The sequence below is a fragment of the Ranitomeya variabilis genome, chromosome 6 (genome assembly GCF_051348905.1).
Source record: "Ranitomeya variabilis isolate aRanVar5 chromosome 6, aRanVar5.hap1, whole genome shotgun sequence".
Classification (NCBI taxonomy): Eukaryota; Metazoa; Chordata; class Amphibia; order Anura; family Dendrobatidae; genus Ranitomeya; species Ranitomeya variabilis.
In genome coordinates this window covers 427,028,052-427,051,060 of record NC_135237.1, presented here as the reverse complement: position 1 = coordinate 427,051,060, position 23,009 = coordinate 427,028,052, and the positions used below count along the sequence as shown (strand labels likewise).

Sequence of the window (23,009 nt, the reverse complement as noted above, 5' to 3'; positions counted from 1 at the left end):
CTGCAGTTCCAACTGAGACGAGGAGGTGGTGGTGGTGGGGGGTAATGTTCACCAATTACACACACCGAATACTCAGAATTAGGGCGCAGTCAGACAACTATATAAAAATCAGAGTATAGTGCACGGAGTGGCCGGCAGCTCCGCCAACCAGAGTGTTACAGCTTAATGTACAGTATATCTATGGAGCTGTAACAGTTGGGTTGGAGAGCCACTGGCCAGTCCGTGTACAGCGTTCCCATCTCAATCAGATTTATACGGCAGTCTGACCGAGTCCTAAGGTTCACGAAAACTTCAAATGAGTAAATAAAGTGATAAGGGGTTGTCTGGTCCAAATCGATAAGTCTGCAGTCACTCTGTGTGACTGCAGACTTAGGAATCCCCCACAGCGCGCACTGTGGGGGATTAGTCCGTTTCTGAGCCGGGATCAGAGAGTACATATGAGTTATGCATGCTCCTGGTCAGAGCCCGTCAAGTGGGCGGAGCCCCACTCCATACACTCGTATTAAGCAAGGCCAAGCCCCAAAGAGTGACGCGGCCATCCAGTGGGCGAGGTCGCTCCCACTAGACGGGCTCTGCCTGGGAGTATAACGCATACATTCACGACTCAGAAATAGGCAAATCCCCGCAGTGCAATGTGCTGGGGGGAGGATTTATAAGTCTGCGGTCATACAGAGTAACTGCAGTCTTATCGATTTTAGACATCTTTAATAACGATTGCCTGCCGTAGGCAATCCCTGTCTTATCTAGTCCCAGTCAGAAATAATATATGGATGAATAACGCTTTGGTAAGAAGGCTAAAAACCAGAGGACAACAAAGAAAGCATGGAGACCTCTCCGATCTGATCAGCTTGTAATTTTGATATTTCATCATTTACTTGACACTTACATAGTTGCCATTGCTATATCTCTCTCAGAGATCTTGGCCACCTTTGCAGCCGATGCCGGCAGTTCTATTTCAAACTTTGTCATTTTTGACATTGTTCCACTCTGAGAAAAACAGAAAATGCAATTATTTCACAAGGGAGTTATTACACTGTATGGCTGGTACATTCAGAATTCATTACACTAAACTGAAAGGATGAACTTATCGGAGGGAAGTTTTCACATCAGGTTTGCTGCACTGTGGTTATTTGTGCCAAACTGATCAACATGTTGTACGTTGTTTGATAAATTTGGCATAATTTTTAGATCTATTTTCTGCCTACATCGGTTTTTCCACTATTTAAAAAGTCACAAATCAAAAAAGTCTGGATTAAACCTTATTTTCATAGCTCACCACACCGAGAACAATTCCAACTTTGACAAATGGTGAGAGCGGCATAAATAGAGTCACATATTTACGAATGAAAAAAAAAAAAAAAGCAACAGAATTCGCATTTTTTTATCTTTTTTTTTTTTTTAAATGGCAAGAAATAGGTGCAAAACCCTTGACACATTCTGCAATGCTGCTGCAGTGCAGCATAGCACAACCTCCACCAGGAGATGCTGGTGAGGGAAGAGAGGTTGCACAAACAGCGTAACACCACTGAGCAGCAGCACAAGCGCTACCTGGTGGCGCAAGAGTGGTCAGACGGGCCGAGTCAGGAACAGTCAGGGCAAGAAGTACCAGAGGTCACAGCAATGCACGTGGTCAAATACGAGCTAGACGGGAGCGGAGATTAGAGACGAGAGACTGTCAGACAGGTCAGAAGACAAGCCGGGTCACATACCAAGAGGTCCAATAACAGGGAGCAAATACCAGGAAAAGCGGGGTGGCAGGAAAGGGAAGTCAAGAGAACAGAGTAAACAGGCAGAGGACAAAAACATGTTACCAAGGGGTCAGTTGCTGTAGCCTGGGAGCATGAACTGACATTGGTCTGCAGGCACAGCAGACCGAAATAGCCACACCGAACCCAAAATAAGGCAGAGGTTAACCCCAGCATGACCAGACCAGGGAGAGAACAAAATGAAACAAACCCCGGCCTGGATCATGACAGTAACACTCTCTCAATGGGGGCCACTGGACCCCCAGGTTTACATGGAGAACGAGCGTGAAAGGCCCCGGACCAAACGCATCGGCACCCACGACCGGTCCTCAGGACCATAAACTTTCAATGGACCAAATACTGAAGAGAACGGCGGAGCATGTGAGAATCCACAACCCGTTCCACCTCATACTTGGTCTGGCCATCTACCACAACAGTGGCAGGTGCAAGGGAGACTCCCCTGAGGAAGACACTGACTGCTTTCGAAGCGCCTTATGGAACAAATTGGGGATCCGCAACGATGAAGGCAGGCAAAAGGCCACAGGATTAACCACCTCTAAAATTTCATAAGGACCAATAAACTTGGGCCCCAACATAGCCGAAGGAATCCTCAACATTATAGTCTGGGTGGATAACCATACCTTATACCCCACCTGGAAATCCGGCCACACCGAACGTCGTTTATCAGCAAAAAATTTGTACTTGACCTGAGCCTCCCCAATGTTTTTCTGAACCTACCTCCAGACATCCCCGAATCCACCCCTGGACACCCCGAATCCAGCCAGGAAAACTCACCAAAGTGAGGGTGAAACCCATAATTACAGTAGAACAGGAAAGTACCAGTTGATTGATTGACTCGATTATTGAAAGCAAATTCTGCTATGGGTACCGAAGAGCACCAATCATCCTGTCTACACGTGTCAAGACACTGAAATATCTGCTCCAAAGATTGATTGGTCCTTTCAGTCTGACCGTTTGTCTTGGGATGATAGGCTGACAAAGGTCAGACTGATACCCAACCTTTTACAAAAAGCCCTCCAGAATTTCTATACAAATTGCACCCCTCTATCAGACACCAAACAGACAGGCACACCATGCCAATTAATAGTTTTGATAGAGTGTCAGCATTAGGAAGACCCGCCAATGGTACAAAATGCACCCGTTTACTGAACCATTCAACAACTACCCAGATCACGGTTTTGCCATTAGAGGGGAGGGGGAGGAAGATCGGTGATAAAATTAATGGACAGATGAGTCCACGGTCTATCTGGAATTGGCAGAGGCACCAATTTCCCAGGCCGGCTGATTTATGCGCGAGAACAAGTTTTGCATGAGGACATAAACCCAGTGACGTCAGAAGCCAACGAGGGCCACCAGAACAGCCTAGCGATGGCTTTACGTGTGGCCGAGTTTCCAGGATGCCCACTCAGAGCCGAGTCAAGGAACTCCCGAAGCACCCTTAACCGATACTGGACAGGCACGAAGAACTTATTAGGTACGGACAGAGGAGCAAGAGATTGAGCCTCACGAATCTCCCACTCCAATAGCGAGGAAACCGCAGCCAACATCACTCCGCGCTAAAGAATGGAGGAAGGAGGTTCAGCAGGTGAAATTGGATCTAGTCTGCAAGATAAGGAATCAGCCTTCATATTTTTGGACCCCGGCCTGAAAGCGATTGAAAACTGAAAATCGAGAAAAAAAAAAAAAGCGATCACCTCATCTGTCTCAGGGTTAAACGTTTGGCGGACGCAATGTAAGACAGGTTCTTGTGATCCGTAATGACAGTGATACGATGGACAGCCCCCTCAAAAAAAATGCCTCCATTCTTCAAACGCCAATTTAATGGCCAATAACTCCCGGTTACCAACATCATAATTCCTTTTCGCAGAGGAAACATTTTTCGAAAAGAAGTCTCAAATTATTTAACCTGGGACAATACCGCTCACACTCCCAGAAGACAAGCCGGGTCACATACCAAGAGGTCCAAGAACAGGGAGCGAATACCAAGACAAGTGGGGTGGCAGGAAAGGGAAGTCACGGGAACAGAGTAAAAGGGCAGAGGACAAAAACACGGGATCAAGGGGTCAGCAGCTCTAGCCTGAGAGCATGAACTATCACAGACATTGGTCTGCAGGCACAGCAGACCGAAATAGCCACACCGAACCCAAAGCGAGGCAGAGGTTAACTCCAGCATGACCAGACCGGGGAGAATAAGATGAAACAAACCCTGGCCTGGATCATGACACATTCGCCTCCGAATGTTAAAAAACTGTAATATTCAGAGTCTGCTCCAAGTTGCAAACGCTGGATGTGTTAGGCTACGTTCACATTTGCGTTGCGTCGGGCGCAGGTTCGGCGACACATAGCGGCGCATGCGCCCCTATATTTAACATGGGGGCGCATGGACATGCGTTGTCTTGCGTTTTGTGACGCATGCGTCATTTTTGGCGCAAGCGTCAGGGCGCACAGGACGCTGCATGATGCATTTTTTTTGCGCCGAAAATCATGCCAAAATTGGACGCATGCGTCACAAAAAGCTGCGTTTTGCATGCGTTGTGTCGCCAACGCTGCGCCGCACAACGCAAATGTGAACGTAGCCTAACATACCATGGACTCAATAACTGGTATCAGTTGGTCCGGATGTGCCCTTTACGAAGGCCATCAGAGATATACTCCTTCATAGCAGCCTGCTCAGGGCCAGAGAGTTTGTACAGATGGGCATCAATCAACAGTTTAACCACTTAAAGGGGTATTTTCAAATTATAAAAGTTGTCATAGTAATAATATATAAAATAAAAAAATAAATAAAAAACTTTACAATTAACACATTTCTATGAAGCACTGTTCTCTTGATATTTCATTTCTTCTATTTAATAGTATACAGTGATCCAACGGGTAACGTTTCTCCTTGTGGAGAGTGAGATTCCAAGCCTGACATTCCAATATGAGGAGAATTTTAAGCCTTGCAATGCTCCTCTGGGAAATTAAATATGCAAACTGCCTCTTCAGGAATGAAGAGGCCTAGAACTCTACCGTAGTGTAACCTACTGGAAGTAGCAATCCTAAAAGTCATTATCAACCCTGTAACGAGCCTTTTCACATGACTTCGGATAAAAGCCAAACAAGAACCTCAATTCGCAGACACACTTTAAGGGTGCTGCCCCTCATCAGAGCAAAGTGTGATCTGGTTTGGCTGGGTGAAAGGCTTCTGACTGGGATCCAAGGGGTAACATTTATCCTTGTATGTCACTCACCACGAAGACAGGAATAATTTATTGGATGTCTCCCGTACTGCTATGTATGGAAGATGTCAAATCTCAGCGATTTATTCAAAACATGTGGTTTTTATTCTATTCAATGTGTTTCAAGGTGTCAAGCACCTCTTCCTCAGGAAATGACTCGCCACAAGGAGAAATGTTACCACTTGGATCCCTTTTAGATGCCTCTCACCCAGCCAAATTAGATCTCACACTTTGCAATAATGAGGGGGAGACACACAGTGTCTACAAATTGAGATTCTGGTTTTGGCTTTTATCTCAAGTCATATGACAAGGTTTAATAAAAGGTCAACATTGACTTTTTGGATTGCTTCTTCCAATAGGTGGCGCTAGAGTTCTAGTCCTCTTTCTCTCTGAAGAGGCAATTTGCAGATTATAGTTTCCCAGGGGACTGATGATCAGGAGGGTGGCCGATCCTGTGCAGTTTAAACATGAAATCATTGTAGAAAGGCCTACCAGGGTCTTGTGAGCGTGCACAGGAAACCTCCACTCTTGGAGCGTGCATCCTGGACCGGGCACAGCGACTGCCGTCCTGGGAGCGTGCATCCTGGACCGGGCACAGCGACTGCCGTCCTGGGAGCGTGCATCCTGGACCGGGCACAGCGACTGCCGTCCTGGGAGCGTGCATCCTGGACCGGGCACAGCGACTGCCGTCCTGGGAGCGTGCATCCTGGACCGGGCACAGCGACTGCCGTCCTGGGAGCGTGCATCCTGGACCGGGCACAGCGACTGCCGTCCTGGGAGCGTGCATCCTGGACCGGGCACAGCGACTGCCGTCCTGGGAGCGTGCATCCTGGACCGGGCACAGCAACTGCCGTCCTGGGAGCGTGCATCCTGGACCGGGCACAGCAACTGCCGTCCTGGGAGCGTGCATCCTGGACCGGGCACAGCAACTGCCGTCCTGGGAGCGTGCATCCTGGACCGGGCACAGCAACTGCCGTCCTGGGAGCGTGCATCCTGGACCGGGCACAGCGACTGCCGTCCTGGGAGCGTGCATCCTGGACCGGGCACAGCAACTGCCGTCCTGGGAGCGTGCATCCTGGACCGGGCACAGCAACTGCCGTCCTGGGAGCGTGCATCCTGGACCGGGCACAGCAACTGCCGTCCTGGGAGCGTGCATCCTGGACCGGGCACAGCAACTGCCGTCCTGGGAGCGTGCATCCTGGACCGGGCACAGCAACTGCCGTCCTGGGAGCGTGCATCCTGGACCGGGCACAGCAACTGCCGTCCTGGGAGCGTGCATCCTGGACCGGGCACAGCAACTGCCGTCCTGGGAGCGTGCATCCTGGACCGGGCACAGCAACTGCCGTCCTGGGAGCGTGCATCCTGGACCGGGCACAGCAACTGCCGTCCTGGGAGCGTGCATCCTGGACCGTGCACAGCAACTCCCGTCCTGGAAGCGTGCATCCTGGACCGTGCACAGCAACTCCCGTCCTGGGAGCGTGCATCCTGGACCGTGCACAGCAACTCTCGTCCTGGGAGCGTGGATCCTGGACCGTGCACAGCAACTCCCGTCCTGAGAGCGTGGATCCTGAACCGTGCACAGCAACTCCTGTTCTTTGCAGCTGCTCAAACACCAGTAAAATTAAGAGGAAGAAGGGAAGAGTGAGTCCTCCTTTCAGTATGAGCAGTCAATCTTCAGGGTTCATGCCTGCTGACCTATGCTGGTCCCAGGCTTCACCCTCTTCATCTGCAGGTCATAGTCTTGTCACCAAGGCTTCCTTTCACACCCTTCCTGTCACTTTTTCCTAGACTCTTCCCTCCCCCTTTAGCTACAGAGGGAGCCCTTAGATTACACCTCACCTCTACTCCCTCCCCCACTCATTTGCAAAAGAAGGAGAGACAAGATCACATCAGATCAACACAAAAGCAGAGAGATCAGATCTTGTGGTGATTGGAGTATGAAAACAGATGTTCATCAAGCAAAACATTGTTGATGAATTCCGTTTTATATCTGGGAAACAGGAAGAGTTGTGGTATCCACACTAATGCCTTGTTTTCAATCTCCCTGTCCTAGCTCCAATGCTTAAGATACAAACTAAGCTGATACATTAGCATCAGAAGCGCATATGTTCAAATCAGCGATAGCACTCTGTGGTTGATCTAAAGTGTCAGTCAAAAAGGAGCGCCTGCCCCCAGCAACCCAAAAGTGGGAGAGCCTTTAGAGCAGTGCCCTCCTCAAAAGCAAACTTAACACCCCTTTAAATGCTGCCGTCAAGCATGATAGCAGCACTCAAAATGACTACAACATGGTGGTGCCAAATTGTTTGCCATGGCAGAGGAGGGCCTACTGAAGAGAACATCACAATAGACTGCAATAATAAAGTGGAGTGCGGTATGGGCAGCTCAATGGGGGACCAGGCATAAGGGGAAATCACAGGCTGCCTATAATACGCCCTGTGGATCTCAAGATGTCAATTACATAAAGCTATATGCTTATTACAATTAACCCCTTTTCTACATGAGGACAAGAAAATAACTGGGTCCAAGTACAAGCTCTTGATCAGAGTGATTAAAAGGAGTAATGTGTCTTTCCTTATCTTATACCATGCATCAGTAACATTTGTAATAAAAGGCAAAAATATGTAACCATGTTCTCTACTGTCACCGAGCCAAAAACAGAAAGCATACGTGGGGGAGAAAACAAAAACCACCAGCCTGTGATATGACTAACATTTGTATAGGAAGCTCCAGAAGAGACCTCCTGCTATGGACCATTTATGAATGGAGTCTTTCAGGTCAGCTTTCATAGACCAGGAAAGAACAGAGGATCCCGGCTCACCCTGAAATGAAAGGGCTGCAGCACGTTGCAGAGGTTAGCAGTAGACAGCAGGATCACACAGCTCTCCGGACAATACATGTACCAGTTCACATTGATACTCTGACTCTTCAGCAGCTTCAGGGAACGCTTCTCCGCCAGTACCTGAAACAAACCATTGCATTAGCAGTGACATAGGAACAATAGAGGATCCAGTAAGACTTTCGAAAATATTTTTTGGGGACGATTTTTATTTTCTTTTTAAACTCACCTGAAACTAAATATCCACCCATGTAAAATGACAGAGGAGAACTGGAATTTAGGGTGGTTTCCCAGGCTTCATATACTGATGAGCCATACTTGGGATAAGTCATTAATATCAGAATGTGGGGGGCCCAACACCCCCAATGCTCAGCTGTAACCAGGTATAATGAATAGTCGTGGCTATTCATTTTAAATGGAGTCTGTCACTAGGTTTTTGCTAATTAATCTGAGAGCCGAATGATGTAGGGGTCAAGACTATCTGCTGTCATTTTTATATAATCCCTGTTTTCTCTGCTGCAGATCTAGCAGTGCTCAGAATAGTGATCCCTGTATAACCTCGCCCCCAGACCACTGATCAGCAGCTTCCCCTGTACACGGTGTATTGACAGAAAGCTGATAATCAGTGGTGGAGGCATGGTTACACAGAGCAGAAGACTAGGAGGCAGCAGACACCTAGTCCTGTAGTGTTAATCTCCAGCTGATAAAACATTGAGTTTATTGAAATAGCAACACAGAAAGTGTCTAGAATCATTATGCTGCTCTTTGATGGTAAAAACCTGCTGACAGATTCCCTTTAGGGAGACCTCGGAATGGGCACGACAGTGAATGGAGCTCTGCGGTGTGGCTCCATTCATCATAAGAAAAGGCTGCTGTTGGTTGAAAAACAGATGATCGGTGGAGTGTTGGTAGCAAATTATCAGTATGCTAAACCTAGCAAGCCCCATTAAAAAAAGGTAACTACCGTATTTTTCGGACTACAAGACGCACTTTTTTCCCAAAAAATGTTAGGGGAAAATGGGGGTGCGTCTTGTAGTCGCAATATACTTACAAATCATGCGGCAGCGGTCCCGATGCAGCCTCCCTTCCCATGCTGGTGCGGCTGTGCTGCGGGCAGGGGCGGGGCTGTGGCAGCAGCTCTCTGGGCTCAGTGGGGGCTCCGACGGCATTTCGTCAAAGCCCGGAGGCCCCCCGCTCATCCGTTAATGGCATGTTGCGGTGGCCTCCGAGAACATGGGCGCCGGGAAAATGGCCGCCGGGCCGGCGCACGCTCAGATTCAAATGTCGTCAACGAGATCTCGTCTCCCGAGATCTCGGGGCGAGATCTCGGCAACAAGATCTGAATCTGAGCGTGCGCCAGCCCGGCGCCCATTTTCCCGGCGCCCATGTTCTCGGAGGCCACCGCAACATGACATTAACGGATGAGCGGGGGGCCTCCGGGCTTTGACGAAATGCCGTCGGAGCCCCCACTGAGCCCAGAGAGCTGCTGCCACAGCCCCGGAGCACAGCCACTGCCCCGGAGCACAGCCACTGCCCCGGAGCACAGCCACTGCCCAGGAGCACAGCCACTGCCCAAGCACAGAGCACCAGCCTGGGATGGGATTTCCTGGAGGCCAACGCACCAGCCTGGACCACCGAAAGACCCCTGTGACCACTTCTCCACCTGTGCCGATCCCTTCACTGGTAAGCTGAATTCGGACTGTAAGACGTACCCCCATTTGAAACATTATTTTTTTTCCCTTATTTTTATTCTGAAAATTTGGGGTGCGTCTTATGGTCCGGTGCGTCTTATAGTCCAAAAAATACGGTACCTTTTTTCTTTGAATAAAAAAAAATATATTAAAAGAATTTACAAAATCTGGTCCAATTTCTTCCAAGATGCAGAATTTACATGGTTATTACAGTATCACGCTACCTGAAAAGAAGCAGTCTAATATGTCACTACTGGATGAGCGGCGCAGCAGCCGTACCTGATAGAACTCAATCCCTTGGTCGGTTATGAACACTATTTCTGTAGCGCTCGTCCAGCAGAAGCCAAGAATCCTTGCATTTTTGGTCTACAGAAAGAGAACATATATAATATATTTTATATAAAACATTTTGCATTGCTCACTTATTATGAAGTGTAACCCTCTCACTGCCGTCTATTGTCCGTCGCACAGCCTGCTGAGGCTGGACTATGAGATGGAGAAAATGCAGTAGCAAAATAGCTAGTGAGCCCATAGCTAGCAACGCCATTATGTCAGCCCCTCAATACTTTTTTTCTCCTTTCATTTTTCATCTATAAAGTGGACAATCCAAAAACACGCCATACAAAATAATAGCTAGATCACCAGTCTGATTAACATAGCTGTAAAAGGGTTTTGGGTTTTTTTTGCTTCTGTTTGTTTTCTTCAGAGGTTGTCCACTACTTTCAATTAACTCCCCAATGTATCCCCCGGGGCCCTTAATGAATTTTGTAAATACCTTGTGTTGCTGATACTGCCTGTGAGCGGCACTATGCCGAGGGCTGAGTCACGTGACCCCCAGACTGCAGCTGCCGCTAATATCCGCCAACGTCAAATCAATTTCCTGACTCTGGAAATCGATGTGACATCATCAGCAGGCGTGACCCAGCCTCCACAGACAGCGGTCACTCAACAATAGTTACTGGGGTGTGTGTGTGTGTGTGTGTGTGTGTGTGTGTGTGTGTGTGTGTGTGTGTGTGTGTGTGTGTGTGTGTGTGTGTGTGTGTGAGAGAGAGAGAGTGTGTGTGTAGGCATCGTCAGATGGGAGTCCCATCCAGCTATGCCTGCTACAGTGATAGTGACTGACACATTAGCCAATGATGGGACATTAGTAGTCCCATCATCCGGTTAATGTGTTGTTGAGTGTTTAAAAAAAAAAAAAAAAAAAAAAACACATTCAGTACATACTCTCCAATCACCTTGATACCTAAGCCATCGATCACCTGTAAAAAATATTAAAATAATAAACTAACAATATACTCCCTGATCCGCAGTAATCCATGTAATAACGAGTGTCCCACGACGATCTCCCATGGAGAGCTGCCACATCAGCTGATGCGACCGCTCTCTAGGGGCACCGGCGATACAATGATGGAAGGTATCCTTCCGCACTGTGTCCCTCCGCCGCTGTGTGTACAGTACAGTTCATACTCTCTCTTGCGGCACTGCTGTGTGGGAAAATTCCCATGCAGCATTGCCATAAAGTGAGAGCTATGAATTACAGTAACCTCTTCAGTGATGCACTGCAGGAGCAAGGTGACATTAACCCCTTATTACCCCATATCCCACCGCTACACAGGAGTGGGAAGAGAGGGGTTAAGTGCCAGAATTGGCGCATCTTAGAGATGCGCCATTTCTGGGGCGGCTGCAAGCTAGTATTGGAGGCCGGAGGACAATATCCATGGCTCCTTCCTAGGCTATGAATATAAGCCCGCAGCTGTCTGCATAGCCTTTCTGGCAATAAAATATAGGGGGAACCCACTGGGTTTTTTTTGGGAGGGGTCGCCCTATTTTAATAGCCAGTAAAGGCTATGCAGACAGCTGCGGGCTGATATTCATAGCCTGCGAAGGGGCCATGGGTATTACCCCATTCCCAGGCTACAAATATTGGCCACCGGCCATCAGCTTTCCCCCTCTGCCGCAGAAAATTGCACGGGAGTCCACACCATTTTTTTTTTTTTTAACTGAAACATATTGTTCATTAAGAAACATGGATATGGATACATTTATAGATATATATATATAATATATATATAACTCTGTATGTATCTGTCTATCCATCCCATATCTGTCTATCGATCTATGTGTAATGGAGTGTGGGTTGGACAAATGTAAAAGAGGAGGTTGGACAAAAATGACATCACAGATTGAAGATAGAGGAGGGAGAGGTTTGGGTGTGTTTTGGAGTGGGTGTGCTAGGTGCTGGCTTCCAGGCCACTGCAATGCATCATGGAACTTGTAGTATTGGAGCATAGTAAGTCAGGAGAAAGGAAGTCGTCTCATTAACCCCATGAGAGCTGGATCCAGCACTGAGGATGTGCTGCTACAGCATGATAAAAGGTAATATTGCTAAAATAAATACATTGGATGTTTTCAGTGGCACATAATAGCAAGATTTATGAAAAAAAAGTTATAGTAGTGGACAACTTTAATGCTGTACTTAATCGTGCCCAGAACTTGAGACTAGCACAGATATTGGTTTTCACAACTTTTGCTGCTTCAGAAGCCAGGAAATGAGGTCATGTTTTTAAAGGGTTAATGTAGACAAGATGAAAGGCTAGAATTTAATTTCAACCTAAAATTTAAAGTCGCTAGGCTTACCTTACATTCTTGGGAATATTCCAACTGAGAATAATCTTGAATTAAGTTAATAAAATCCTGTGAATGAGAGCATACAAAAAAAAAAACCTAAGTTACATTTTTTGAAGGTAATGTTATCTGCATTGTTATCAGTATGAAAGCTGTCTGGCATCCAGTTTTATACATCAGGAGTTAGAAAACTTTTCTAGACCAAATACAATCTCCATAGATGTTAAAAAAGTGCAACGTGTCTGTGAATAACCAGATGCTACCCATATGATCTGTATGGGATCTATTTTTTTGCACATCCATAGCCTTGGATAGGCCAGCCTCAACTGACAAACGGAAGAGACTCGTGTCTGCTGCAAATTTTTTCAAGCGCATATTTGCTGAAAAAGAAAAATCATGTGCACAGCCTACTTGAATAATATTAACCCAAATGCCGTCAGCTTTTTTGGGCAGCACTCAGACCGAAATTTTAGTTGAATAAACATAACCCAAATGTGACAAAAAACTGATGCAGAGATCATGTAGGAAAAATACATATATTTCAAAGAAATTGACACTTTCAGGATTTAATCACACTAAGACATATGTGCAATCTGTGTCAAACTTGGCACTCAGACGAAGAATTCATTTTGAGAATGAAGTTCCTTTAATTTTAATCAGCAGAACGTTTTCGGTCAAACTATGAACCTTCATTAGAACTGAATGACTGTGGAGATGGAACCTCGGTAATGAAGCGCCTGTGTCTGCGAGCTGCGTCACGAGTGAGAGCGCAATCTGTGTCTGAGGAAACACACTAAGTGTGACCATGCAAATAAGGGGACAGATAAGTGTCCTGGCAGAATGTGGGCACATGTAGCCACCATTCTGCAGAGTAGTGGCAGTCCTAACGCCCCAATACATATATAGGACTACAAAACGGATGACTGACCCAACCCATTCAATCCGCTTACCACTGGCATGTCACCCACTGACAAAAAAAAAAAAACCCTATACTGGCGGTTTTATTAATTTTGTGGTAATCAACCATGTCTGCTTTACTTTTTTCACATACAGTAAAAATGGTATAGTGATACCACCCAGATGTTGACAAAGGACACAATGGAGGCCTGTGGGGTCAGTGTATGAGCTTGCTGTATGCCTGTTAAAGTTTCAGCCCTAGAGAGCCGAAAACAATAGTAATTCCCTATACAATGCCAACATTAAACAGAATCTATCCATGAAAGGACGAGATCTTCTTCTCCGACGTGCTGCATTCCAGCATGTACCTTCAGTGACCGACACTTGGGGGCAAATCACAGGATACAGTGCAGCGCTAGTGTTGGAAAGTGCAGTGAAATATGACGACTGTCAGGCCATGTGCACACGTTCTGGTTTTTTTGCGATAAAAACGCTATAAAAACTCATTAAAAACGCATGCATTATGCATTCTATCATTTAGAATGCATTATGCATGTCTTGTGCACATGGATGCGTTTTTTTCCGCGAAAAAAACGCATCGCGGTAAAAAAATGAGCATGTTCATTAATTTTGCGTTTTTTCTGCGTTTTTCCCGCATTTCTATGCATCTGGGAAAAAAACGCACAAAAGACGCATCAAAAACGCATGCGGATTTCTGGCAGAAATTTCCGTTTTTTTGGTCAGGAAAATTTCTGCAAGAAATCCTGACGTGTGCACATACCCTCAGATGTCAATTCTACCAAGACTGATAAACTATAGGTCACACTCACCACAGTCTTATTTGTCCTTTGTACGGCCAGAATTTTGTTTCCAAGAGAAAATTTGATGCATTTCACCTCTCCCTTGTCTTCCATTCTGTAGGAAGAGAAAAAAAAAAAAAAAAAAAAAACAAACACAACATTGCTCATAAATTGAGAATTTCCAAAAGTAAAGAATACGTATTAAAAATAGTACAAAGTGATTATAGCACAGGATGAATGGCAAGCCGTACACTGACTTATGACGTCTATGCCATACACTACACGGCTGGACCGTCCTCCGTATTCTCAGCAGCAGCGACCGTATGTGCCGCCGCTCAGTAGACGACAGCACAGGCCGCCTCTCACCAGAATGGATCTCGCTGCTACAATGACAAACTATATACACAGATACAATCCAGCAGAGGCAGAAAATCTCAGTGCAAAAAAACAGACTTTTGGCTATGTGCAGACGTTGCAGATTTGACGGTGCAATTTTCTGTGCAGATTCTGCATTTCTTGGCAGAAAACGCAGGTCAGAATCTGCACCTTTTTTGGTATGTGCACACGTTGCAGATTTTTGTGCTGATTTCTTCATTTTTTTAACCCCTGCAGATTTCTATTATGGAGTGGGTACAGAAACTCAGCAGTTCTGCACAAAGAATTGACATGGTCCTTTTTTTAATCTGCTGCGTTTTCCGTACAGATTTTTCTGCGCCATTAGCACAGCACTTTTTTTTTTGCCATTGATTTACATTGTACTGTAAATCACTTGCAGATCTGCAGCATTTCTGCGTGGAAAAAAAAAACGGAGATCTGCAGGAAATCTGTACCATGTGCACATAGCCTTATTGCCCATGTAAACTGCAACGACTGAGCCCTTGGATCTTTTTTTTAGGCTTTGAAATGTCCAAATACACTGGGATGATGTTGCTAATTGCTATTTTGCATTGAAATTTCCCTGTAGTGCTGCCTCCCTATCAGGAACACCCCACCCACACCTCAGAAACAATGGTGCAGGAAAAATATAAAACGCTATATTCAGAACAGTGACATTCATACCAGGTGACATTACATGTTTATGGAAAGTGACAGGTCCTTAGATCTTAAACTTTGTCACAAGTACAGAATAAATAAATAACCCTCCCTGACCTCCTGAATCCCTTCTGCTCCACCAGTTCCCTCCATGCCTGCAGTGATGATGCCCCATCCATCATCCAGAGTGCTGCAGCCAATCACTGGCTGCAGTGGTCATGTGCTGAACATGCACACATCATTGCTGAGGCCAGTGATTAGCCACACTGGTCATGTGAATTATGTTTGGCACTTGATCAAGTAGGCGGGGACTGATCACGTAAGGAATAGTTATTTCTATATCTTACTCACTTGGCTCAGTTTCGCATGGCTTAAGTAGTAAGAAAGGCCATCCATGTCAGAATCTGTGCAGACCTAACCCCCGGCAATCCCGCTAATCAGCCAACTGAGAGGGCTTCTGCAACCCCTTCATTGTTCATTGGAGTCAGTTCATTACTAGAGATGAGCGAATTTGATTGGGTCAGGGATTATTCAGCAAGCTATAGCGCTAACCGAATAAGCTGCATGGGGAACTTGGATACCTGGATCACTCCAGCAGATCGGCTCTGCAGCTGCATGTGTCACGGCTGTGTGAAAATCACGACACATGCATAGAGAGCCCAATAAACAGGCTCTCCATACATGTGTGCGGAGGGAGAGACCAAGCAAAAGGCAACGAAACTGGAATTGCTGATTTTTCCCGATCCTTTACCACAAACCTAAAGAATTTTTGACATGAAGGATGTATGAAAGCATGAAGGCACGCTTTAGGTCTAACGTGCTCATCACCAAATCTTTCTTTACCAGTGGTATGATTTATTTCAACGTCTCCATCTTGAATGGTTTGAATAGGACCCACTGATTTAATGGTTTTATATTGATGATCATTCTGAACTCTCCTCCTGGCTTTCTTATGGAGAATAGACTTGAATAATGACCCTGATATTGTTGGGATTGTGGACACATCACTATTAAGGCTATAAGCTCTTTTACGTCTTTTAGAAGTCTTTGATGGCCACACGGAGATTGGGCAGATGTTAGTCAGAATCTTTTGGGAGGCGAGTGAGTGAATTCTATTTTGTATCCCTGAGAGACTGTCTGCAGTATCCTTTGATTCCTGGATATTTCCTGCCAACCTTCTAGGAAGTACTGAAGCCTCCTGCGTTATTGTCTTCCTGTGCTGGATCCCGGGTTGTAAAAGGAGCCTCTTCCTCTACACCTTTGGGGTAGCCCTACCTGCTACTCACATCCCTTTCCCTCTACAGTCTTGCTTGGGATGAGAGTGAGTTTTTTCGGAAACTAAGGCATCTTTCTGGGTTCTTCTTCAGGAAACTCTTTTTTTGGTATTCGAAGCTCTCTCTTGCATTTCATCCAGGACTGGCACACAGACCGGCACGCCTGAAAAGGGAATGGAGTATTGTTTATTTTTTTTGAGTGGGTGTATCCTGACCACGTTTTTAGCCATAGAGCCCAGCTTACAGCATTGCACAGAGCACCGTTCCTTGCCTCAAACTGAACAGATTTCGCAGAGGCGTCTGCCATAAAATGAGTTGCCATCTTCAGTAAGGATCTTAAAATCTCTTCTTTGAGGTTTTTGTTCTTTATATGATTTTCTAACTCCTCTACCCAGAGATTAATTGCCCTGGCCAATGAAGTGGTGGCTATATTTGTCTTAATGATGGCCGAGGAGGCTTCCCAGGCTCTTTTTTTAAGGCGGTCTTCTGATGTCTTTTTCATTGAATTCTTAAGACTAGAGAAGTCTTCGAATGGAACAGAAGTCTTCCTAGCCACGCTGGCTACCGGTATGTCGATCTTTAGGATCTCCTCTCATACTCTGATCTCTTGTGGGTCAAAGGGAAAGCAAGATTTAAAACACCTTGGGATGACTAGCTTTTTCCCCCTACATCTTCCCATTCCCCAGGATCATGGCTGTAATGTTTATTTACTGGAAAAACTATTTCTGTGGACTCTTAGGTCGCCAAACATTTTGTCCCGAATTGTCAGCGATTCACAGGGGTCATTAATTCCCACAGTTCTCCTGACTGCCTGTAGGAGTGCTTCTGTATTCTCTTGAGGAAAATAAGTATTTCTTCCTATCCTCAGGTCACAACGGTGTGGCGTCTTCACCTTCATCCGATTCAGGGTCAGAACAACAAGATAACTCCCCTTCCACTGAGTTCATATCCCACCTGGGTCTTTTAGGCCGGCGAGACTGAGGCGTCCTGCGGTAGATGCTGGAATGTACACCGCCTCTGATAATGCGTTATCGCCCTGCGCGTTCCACACTGGAATACACACCAGGACGGTAGAACTTCTGAACCGGAAGTATGCTTCATCCAGGTGCGCGCGCCAACCTTGTGACCTCCGGATGTTTTGCATTATCCAGGTGCGCATGCTGACCACCTGAGACAAAGCCATGTGTTCCAGATCTGCATGTACCTCCAGACTCGGCAAAAGGAAGCCCAGAGCCCTTTAGAGAGTGATACGACCTCCCCCAGGAACACACAGCTCAACCAGAATGTTGAGGGACCCCTTCATGAGGCAGAAACCGACATCTTGTGACGTGCTCCGGTTCTCCTGTGTTATACTTTCTGATGTAAAAAAAAGTAGCAAAGAACCAGCAAATACAGTTATGCATATATTATATACTGATAACAATATTACCTGAAAGAAATAGGAATTCTGTCTTCTGGTCCTTTAACTACAACCCCAGTGGCTCCACCAGAACGCACCGCAAACACCTTCAAGAGAATAGTTATTCTAATTACATGCAAAATATCTATATGGTGTCCACCAAACAGAAAGCCATGTCACGTATTACGGAAAAAGTTCATGACGATAAGGAAAGTATCAACAAGTCTCAGTGGATCTTCAGCGGCACAGTCAGGAGTAGTTGGGGTTTGCCCTATATTAGGAATGCATTTAGCAAGCCCAATGCATGTCCATTAAGGGGGCGGCAGTGGGAGAGAAAAAGGGGTGTTACCAAGATCTATAATAAATAAGAAAATTAATCTAAGCATAATTTTTAATCTGTTAAAAGGGTGTATCAAAGATTAGAGCATGCAGAGAACGAGGCTGAAGTTGGTTTCTTATTCATTCAGTTTCTTATTCGGCAATTTCTTTTCTATTTTTTATAGGTTTAAACAACAAAAACTAAGCATCACAATAATAAACAATGCAGTGAGGTGCCCTGATGTGAATACACTTAAAAACAGCTTCAAAAACAATAAAACTGGCACAAAAATTGGCATCAAAGTGGGCACCAAAGAGTGTTGAAGAAAGGGTTAAATGCCTTTGGGCCACTGATCTCACACGGCAGACATATAGAAAAGGGCGCCCCACATCAAAACCAGGTATCACCAGCCTGGCCCAAATGGGTTCTGGGCATCAGAACTGGCATCAAAATGGGCAGTCAATTTTGGCCATTTGAATAAGTAATTGATGTTTTTAAGGGGTTAAACGACTTTGGGCCACTGATCTTACACTTAAAATACACAGATAGTGAAGCCCTGCATCAAACTCAGGTCCCTCCAGCCTGGCCCAAATGGGTTCTGGGCACCAGAATTGGCATCAAAGTGGGCAAACAGCCCATTTTCACAGATTTGCATAAGTAACTGATGTTTTTAAGGGGTTAAATGCCTTTGGGCCACTGATACCACAGTGCATTCATACAGAACAGGGAGCCCCACATCAAAACCAGGTCTCTTCAGCCTGGCCCAAATGGGTTCTGGGCATGGGAACTGGCATCAAAGTGGGCAAACAGCCCATTTTCACAGATTTAAATAAGTAACTGATGTTTTCAAGGGGTTAAATAACTTTGGGCCACTGATCTGTGTCAGATCAGTGGCCCAAAGTCATTTAACCCCTTAAAAACATCAGTTACTTATTCAAATCTGTGAAAATGGGCTGTTTGCCCACTTTGATGCCAGTTCCCATGCCCAGAACCCATTTGGGCCAGGCTGAAGAGACCTGGTTTTGATGTGGGGCTCCCTGTTCTGTATGAATGCACTGTGGTATCAGTGGCCCAAAGGCATTTAACCCTTTCTTCAACACTCTTTGGTGCCCACTTTGATGCCCATTTTTGTGCCAGTTTTTGAGGCTGTTTTTAAGTGTATTCACATAGGCACCTCACTGCATTGTATGTTATTATTATGATGCTTAGTTTTTGTTTTTTAAACCCATAAAAAAACAGAAAAGAAAAAATTGCCGAATAAGAAACCAACTTCAGCCTTGTATGCAGAGAGGGATGCGACACGTGTGTGTGTGTGTGTACATATAGGGTACAGTATATGACACATAGGGGCACAGTGTGCATGTGCATATATAGGACATAGAGGGGTGCAATAAATTATATATCTAATATATAAAGCTGAATGTGTGTGTGTGTGTGTATGTATGTATGTATGTATGTATGTCCGGGATTGGCATCTGAACCGTAGCAGCTACAGCCACAAAATTTTGCACAGTCACACGTCTGGACCCCGAGAGCGTCATAGGCTATGTTGTGAGGTGAAATTTTAACCCCGCGCTTTCCAATTCACCAAACAATTTTGCCCCTATCTACATAATGGGGAAAAAGTGAAAGGAAAAGTGTTGGAGGCGTCGCAGCTACAGGCACAAAATTTTGCACAGTCACACGTCTGGACCCTGAGAGCGTCAAAGCTATATTGTGAGGTGAAATTTTAACCCCGCGCTTTCCAAGTCACCAAACAATTTTGCCCCTATCTACATAATGGGGAAAAAATGAAAGGAAAAGTGTTGGAGGCAAATTAACAGCTGCCAGATGTGAACAAGGGGGACTTAAAGAATGACAGCGATGGCACCAAAGAGTATATACTGTACAGTTGCTAAGGTGGGGCCCCAACATGGGATAATCACACCACCACGGGGATATGAACACACACACAAAATGCGCCACACACTACCACGTGCTCGAACACATATACCACCCTCAGTGCACATTTCACCACACATACACCAACCTCGCCACATAAAAGTAGAAACACAAAAGTCGCCGCTCAAAACTCGCCACGCGCAAAACTCTCCACATGCAAAACTCGCCACACGTGCAAAACTCGCCACACGCAAAACTTGCACACGCAGAAAAATTGCCACACGCAGAAAAATTGCCACATGCACAAAAGTTGCAACACATGCAAAAGTTGCCTCACACAAAACTTGCACATACTCAAAAGGCACCACACATAAAACTCGCCACGCGCAAAACTCGCCATGCGCAAAACTTGCTGCACACAACTTGCTACACTAACCTGTCACATGCAACTCGACACACAAAAAGTTGCTACACGCATGTCGCCACACAAAACTCATCTCACAAAAGTCCCTACATGCATGTCGCCACACGCAACTCAACACACACAACTTGACACACGAAACTCGCCCTAAAACACACACAAGTCTGGTATCCTTCAAAAATAAAAATCTGATTAATAAGCAGACAAACTACAAGAGCAACAAATGTACCATATAGGAATCCGGCAGCTGTCAGTCACATGACCAGTCTATTATGTGTATGTGTGAGCTAATATATACTGCCAGGGGGTGGGCTTACTGTTGGCTGGGGATTTATCAGGCTGCCATTTTAGCTTACAAATACTGAGGTAAAAATACTGACCAAATAACGTGTGAACGAGGGCTAATACAGGAGGAGATGGCATACAGCTATATACTATATACAGGAGATGACACACAGGTATATACTATTTACAGGGGAGATGACACACAGGTATATACTATATACAGGAGGAGATGACACACAGATATATACTATATACAGGAGAGATGACACACAGGTATATACTATATAGAGGAGGAGATGACATACAGGTACATACTACATACAGGAGGAGATGACATACAGGTATATACTATATACAGGAGGAGATGACACACAGGTATATACTATATACAGGAGCAGATTACCTACAGGTATATAGTATATACAGGAGGAGATGACACAGGTATATGCTATGTATAGGAGGAGATGACATACAGGTATATACTATATACAGGAGATGACACACAGATATATACTATATATAGGTGAGATGACACACGTATATACTATATACAGGAGATTACATACAGGTATATCTAATATATAAAGCTGAATGTGTGTATGTATGTATGTGTGTATGTCCGGGATTGGCATCTGTACCGTCGCAGCTACAGCCACAAAATTTTGCACAGTCACACGTCTGGACCCCGAGAGCGTCATAGGCTATGTTGTGAGGTGAAATTTTAACCCCGCGCGTTCCAATTCACCAAACAATTTTGCTCCTATCTACATAATGGGGAAAAAGTGAAGGGAAAAGTGTTGGAGGAAAATTGACAGCTGCCAGATGTGAACAATGAGGACTTAAAGAATGAGAGCGATGGCGACAAAGAGTATATACCGTACAGTTGCTAAGGTGGGGCCCCGACATGGGATACTCACCACACACGGGGATATGAACACAAACACAAAATGCGCCACACACTACCACGTGCTTGAACACATATACCACCCTCAGCACACATTTCACCACACACACACACCAACCTCGCCACATAAAAGTCGAAACACAAAAGTCACCACTCAAAACTCGCTACATGCAAAACTCGCCATATGCAAAACTAGGCTCACGCAAAACTCGCCACACGTGCAAAACTCACCTCATGGAAAACTCACCTCATGCAAAACTTGCACACACAGAAAAATTGCCACATGTACAAAAGTTGCACCACATGCAAAAGTTGCCTCACACAAAACTTGCACATACTCAAAATGCACCACACATAAAACTCGCCACGCGCAAAACTCGCCATGCACAAATCTTGCTGCACACAACTTGCTACACTAACCTGTCACATGCAACTCAACACACAAAATGTTGCTACACGCATGTCGCCACACAAAACTCATCTCACAAAAGTCGCTACATGCATGTCGCCACACGCAACTCAACACACACAACTTGACACATAAAACTCGCCCTAAAACACACACAAGTCTGGTATTGTCCTTCAAAAATAAAAATCTGATTAATAAGCAAACTACAAGAGCAACAAATGTACCATATAGGAAATACGGCAGCTGTCAGTCACATGACCTGTCTATTATGTGTATGTGTGAGCTAATATATACTGCCAGGGGGGAGGGCTTCCTGTTGGCTGGGGATTTATCAGGCTGCCAATAGCAACCAATCACAGCTCAGCTTCTATTTTGCTACAGTTAATTAACCTGAGCTCTGATTGGTTAATATAGGCAACAAAGACATTCTCAGTATAACAAAGCTAATATATGTTGTGAAATGCTTCTATTTGCTTAGTTTTTGCCTTTTAATAATTACATTTCTATCTATTTGTTTTGTGGTTTTTGTGTGCAGAATAAATTTTTGTTAACACATTCTATTTTGCTAACAGCAGTCATTAACCCGGGCGAAGCCGGGTAGTACAGCTAGTATATATATATATAAACAGTGCCAGTGTGTGCATAGGACGGATATTCGTATATTGTCACCTGCTTATTGGCTTCATCGAAGAACACGCTGTTGACATTTGTGGCTTTTTCAAACAGGACCGGCCGCTCACTGAGCTCCAGGTAGAAGTCGTCGCTGTCCATAGCCGGAGATAGGCGCAGGCCCCGGGTGCAGCGCTCGCAGCTCCGCCGTGCACAGCCTACACCTCGCCGCACTGATTGATACTCTGCTCCCTCCTCACCACAGAACCCCAGCTGACGACGGATCACGTGACTGCTGTAGCGACTAGAACGGAGTTGATTTTTGGAGGGAATGATGTCACCGGAAGGGGCGGAGCCTTTTTCAATCCAGTAAAGACCCGAGAGCCGGAAGCAGCGTTGTACTGAGGCTGCTGGAGTCTGGAGCGGAGAGGACTGAGGGGCCTGCAACATTGAGCCGTGAACAAATGAGAAATGAGGACACAAGACGGTGTGACTGCTCTGAGGATGTATTTTAGAAAGGGTTGATGTTACTTGAGTGGGGCTGCATAGGGAAGATGATGAAGGGCTGTGTGGGGGATAATGAAGGGCTGTGTGGAGGCGTGGGAGGGATGATGGGGGGGTGATGAGGGTTGTGGGGGAT

The 23,009-nt window shown here is 45.6% G+C and overlaps 1 protein-coding gene across 1 annotated transcript in view; it reads right to left on the bottom strand.

Moving 5' to 3' along the window:
* RMC1 (regulator of MON1-CCZ1) overlaps nt 1-22,783 on the bottom strand; it is a 71,632-nt gene extending 48,849 nt beyond the window's left edge. The window contains exons 1-7 of the mRNA XM_077270360.1: nt 22,430-22,783; nt 17,572-17,648; nt 13,867-13,951; nt 12,152-12,208; nt 9,794-9,880; nt 7,806-7,946; nt 887-987 (exon numbers count right to left, since the gene is read on the bottom strand). Coding sequence (XP_077126475.1) covers nt 887-987; nt 7,806-7,946; nt 9,794-9,880; nt 12,152-12,208; nt 13,867-13,951; nt 17,572-17,648; nt 22,430-22,531 — 650 coding nt within the window. The 5' untranslated portion in view covers nt 22,532-22,783. The remainder of the gene's footprint in view (nt 1-886; nt 988-7,805; nt 7,947-9,793; nt 9,881-12,151; nt 12,209-13,866; nt 13,952-17,571; nt 17,649-22,429) is intronic.
* Nucleotides 22,784-23,009: the final 226 nt, after the last annotated feature.